The 4,312-nt window shown below is 53.7% G+C and overlaps 1 protein-coding gene across 1 annotated transcript; it reads left to right on the forward strand.

The window, feature by feature from the left end:
• The first annotated feature begins 1,884 nt into the window (after positions 1–1,884).
• On the forward strand, positions 1,885–4,312 carry CITED2 (Cbp/p300 interacting transactivator with Glu/Asp rich carboxy-terminal domain 2). The gene is made up of 2 exons (XM_047102645.1): positions 1,885–2,125; positions 2,591–4,312. The coding sequence occupies exon 2, from the start codon at positions 2,599–2,601 to the stop codon at positions 3,418–3,420; it is 822 nt and encodes a 273-aa protein (XP_046958601.1). The 5' UTR covers positions 1,885–2,125; positions 2,591–2,598; the 3' UTR covers positions 3,421–4,312.

The raw sequence follows: 4,312 nt of genomic DNA on the forward strand, positions 1-4,312 counted from the left end.
CTCCAAAAAGTAAATATTTTTGAGGTTTAAATATCATTGCACACACAGCTATAAATGCTGAAGAGCCTGGAAAAGGAAAGAGAAAAAGACGGTAACAATGTTTAAGTACATATATTAAAAATATTGTATTTGTATAGTAGGTCTATAAATTTATGTATCTAACTAGAGGAAGACAGAGGGATAATAGATTCACATAATCAGGATTCGCTCGCAATCCTCAGGGTTTCTGCAAACTCCTGAAAGGGGAAATGTATCAGAATTTCCAGTCCTCCAAAAAATAGGGCCTAAAAAAGTCTTGTGTGCAAGGGAGAAAAGGAGGGGTGGAAGGCGGGGGACTAGCCCTTCGCAGCAGGAAGTCTTCAATGGCTATCGAGTTATGAAGGAACAACTCTGAACAGAAGTCCTTATTCGGAGCGCTAAACTCGCTTTTACCACATAAAGCGCAATATAAAAAGCTCAGAGCAACCTCATCATGGTGTTGGGGAAACAACTCGGCTTCTCCAAGTGAGAAAGCGAGAGGGCTCCGACCGGGTAGTAGCCCAGACCGGTGTTAGGGTTTTTATTTGCAAGTCAATGAGCCAAATGGACGACCAGGCTACTTGTGCCGCGTTCTGGGAAGCAAGGTTATTATTATCGCCTATTGCCCCACTGAACAATTTCACTGAAAAGGAAGAGTCCCAGCAGTGTGTGCGCGCGCACGGTGCCATACGGGACGTGCAGCTACGTGCCCACCTCCAGAACGACTTTATTTACAAAGCGATTACCATGTTATCTATTTGTTTTCCTTTTCCAGCAACAGCAGTTTTACTCAGCCCTCGAATTTCTTAATTACAAACCCGTTCGCTTCTAAATCAACCCCAAATCGTCAGGCAGAGCCCGGAGGGAGGCTGTGCAAGTTTGCACACACCCCCACCTCCCGGATCAAGGGCAACAGCAGAAGCAAGAAACTGTGTATGTGCAAAAAGGTGGATCTGGGGACGAGGATCGCTGAGTTTGTTTACAGAGCAGAGACGCCTCAGCTCGGATGCCAAAGCTACCAAGAGCTGCAAACGCAAACTTAGCAGAAGCACACGTACCCCGGGAGCGGCGAGCGGGCCCGAAAGCGCGGACCGGACTCCAGGGCGAGGGAGCGGAGGCGGCCGGGCCCGCGGGCGCGCTCCGTCCACCTGCAGCCGCTGCCGCTCCCCGCCCCCAGCTCCTGTCCTTGAAAGGAGTCGGCGGGGGTGGGGGGGGGGGGGGAAATGCATCTACACTCAGAATAGCTAGATCAGGTTCACCCAGTGCTCCTATAAAAACACAAAGGCACAGCCCGGGAAAGTGTGCTCGGGGAAGGGGCATTATTTGTCCGGGTATTTAAAACCGCACTCGGGGAAACACAGCCATTCTTCGCAGCCCGGGGAAGGGGGGGGGGGGGGGCGTGGGTGGAGGGTTTGCAAAGCCGGGGTGGCAGAAGGGCACTATGCAGGAAGAGCACTATGCAGGGCACCCCCTTTCCCCCGCAGAAGGCAGCCCAGATAGCTAGGTGAGCCGACTGGGAGTGCGGGGGGTGGGGGATCCGGCCAGCGGGAAGCAGCGCGTTTTCCTCGCTCTTCTCGGGGCAGGCGCTAATTTGGAGCTAAAGTGCAGGGGGCGTTTTCTTCCCGCTCCGGGGCGACCGGGCTGGCCCGGTGTTTGTGGGCTGAGAGGAAACCAGAGTCCGGCGGCACTGAGGCGGCGCCTGGGCCCGCAGCCTCTGCGCACGTGCCTCTGGCCGCGGGGACGCGGCTCCGCTACCCGGTCCGGCGTGCCCGAGGCTCCGGAGTCCGCGTTTTGCCACCGCCCTCCCGGGAGGCTCTCGCTCCGCCCTTCCTGAAATCCCTTATATTAACTGTGGCCAAAGCCCTAAGAAACACAGCTCATTGTTGGCAGCTGCCGGGCGGTCTTACAGAGCTGCGAGGGCAGCGGAGGGGAAATAAAAGGGAACGGCTCCGATTCTGCCCCAGCGGCTGCTGCAAGAGCTCTGTGCCGACATCGCGACAGCGAGCGCCCTGCACACCGGGAAGGCCCCCTCTATGTGCTGCTGAGCCGGTCCCGGACCCGACGATCCCGCCCTCGGTCTTCGGAGCAGAAATCGCAAAGACGGAAGGTAAGCGCGGCGGGCGAAGCCGGCTGGGGCGCCTGCCAGCCCAGTCCTCCGAGGGCTGGGTTTGCCCGGAGGAAGAGCGTGAGGCGGAGCTGGGGAATAACAACAGGATGTGCAACAACAGGATGAGGAGGGCTGATTTAATGCCTGAAGTTCGCGGCACGGCTACGGGGCACTTCCTTTATTAGGCGACTTCGGGGAGCAGAGGGGGGTGTGGGCACGGGTCCGCCCGCCCGATCGCAGGGGAAGGGGCTGTTTGTTCGCGCCCAGCTCTGTTGTGGGTGGCAGGTCCGCCGTGGCGGCCAGCCCCGGGTGCACGGGCTACTAGTAGGATCCCGGGGATAGTTAGTGGTTCGCAGCCGACGTGCGTCCGGGGAGCCTAGGGGACAGAGGCAAGAAAAAGTGGGGTGCGCCTTGGTGGGCGGCACGTGTGGCGCGAGTCTTACCGTCTGCCCTTTTCACTTTCAGGACTGGAAATGGCAGACCATATGATGGCCATGAACCACGGGCGCTTCCCCGACGGCACCAACGGGCTGCACCACCACCCTGCCCATCGCATGGGCATGGGGCAGTTCCCGAGCCCCCATCACCACCAGCAGCAGCAGCCCCAACACGCCTTCAACGCCCTGATGGGCGAGCACATACACTACGGCGCGGGCAACATGAATGCCACGAGCGGCATCAGGCACGCGATGGGGCCGGGGACTGTGAACGGAGGGCACCCCCCGAGCGCGCTGGCCCCCGCGGCCCGGTTTAACAACTCCCAGTTCATGGGCCCCCCGGTGGCCAGCCAGGGAGGCTCCCTGCCGGCCAGCATGCAGCTGCAGAAGCTCAACAACCAGTATTTCAACCATCACCCCTACCCCCACAACCACTACATGCCGGATTTGCACCCTGCTGCAGGCCACCAGATGAACGGGACAAACCAGCACTTCCGAGATTGCAACCCCAAGCACAGCGGCGGCAGCAGCACCCCCGGCGGCTCCGGCGGCAGCAGCACCCCCGGCGGCTCCGGCGGCACCTCGGGTGGTGGCGCGGGCAGCGGCAATAGCGGCGGCGGCAGCGGCGGCGGCAGCGGCAGCAACATGCCCGCCTCCGTGGCCCACGTCCCTGCTGCAATGCTGCCGCCCAATGTCATAGACACTGATTTCATCGACGAGGAAGTGCTTATGTCCTTAGTGATAGAAATGGGTTTGGACCGCATCAAGGAGCTGCCCGAACTCTGGCTGGGGCAAAACGAGTTTGATTTTATGACGGACTTCGTGTGCAAACAGCAGCCCAGCAGAGTAAGCTGTTGACTTGATCGAAACCCCGGCGAAAAGAAATCAAACCCCCAACTTCGGTGTGAATTAAAGAAAAAACAAAAAAACAAAAAAACAAAACAAAACAAAAAAAAAACATTCCCTTAGACACAGTATCTCACTTTTCAGATCTTGAAAGGTTTGAGAACTTGGAAACAAAGTAAAACTATAAACTTGTACAAATTGGTTTAAAAAAATTGCTGCCACTTTTTTTTTTTTTTCTGTTTTTGTTTCGTTTTGTAGCCTTGACATTCACCTCCCTTATGTAGTTGAAATATCTAGCTAACTTGGTCTTTTTTGTTGTTTGTTTTTACTCCTTATTTCCTCACTTTCTCCAGTGCTCAACTGTTAGATATTAATCTTGGCAAACTGCTTAATCTTGTGGATTTTGTAGATGGTTTCAAATGACTGAGTTGCATTCAGATTGACGAGTGAAAGGAAAAATTTGCATTAGTTGGTTGCATGAACTTTGAAGGGCAGATATTACTGCACAAACTCTGCCATCTCGCTTCATTTTTTTTAACTATGCATTTGAGTACAGACTAATTTTTTAAATATGCTAAACTGGAAGATTAAACAGATGTGGGCCAAACCGTTCTGGATCAGGAAAAGTCATACTGTTCACTTTCAAGTTGGCTGTTCCCCCTCCCCCATATGTACAGACAATAATAGGGTGTGGAATGTCGTCAGTGGCAAACATTTCACAGATTTTTATTTTGTTTCTGTCTTCAACATTTTTGACACTGTGCTAATAGTTCTATTCAGTACATGAAAAGATACTACTGTGTTGAAAGCTTTTTAGGAAATTTTGACAGTATTTTTGTACAAAACATTTTTTTGAGAAAATACTTGTTAATTTATTCTATTTTAATTTGCCAATGTCAATAAA

The sequence above is a fragment of the Lynx rufus genome, unplaced genomic scaffold (genome assembly GCF_022079265.1).
Source record: "Lynx rufus isolate CCGP_SWC_20201006 ecotype Redwood Valley unplaced genomic scaffold, mLynRuf1.p SCAF_6, whole genome shotgun sequence".
NCBI classification, from domain to species: Eukaryota; Metazoa; Chordata; class Mammalia; order Carnivora; family Felidae; genus Lynx; species Lynx rufus.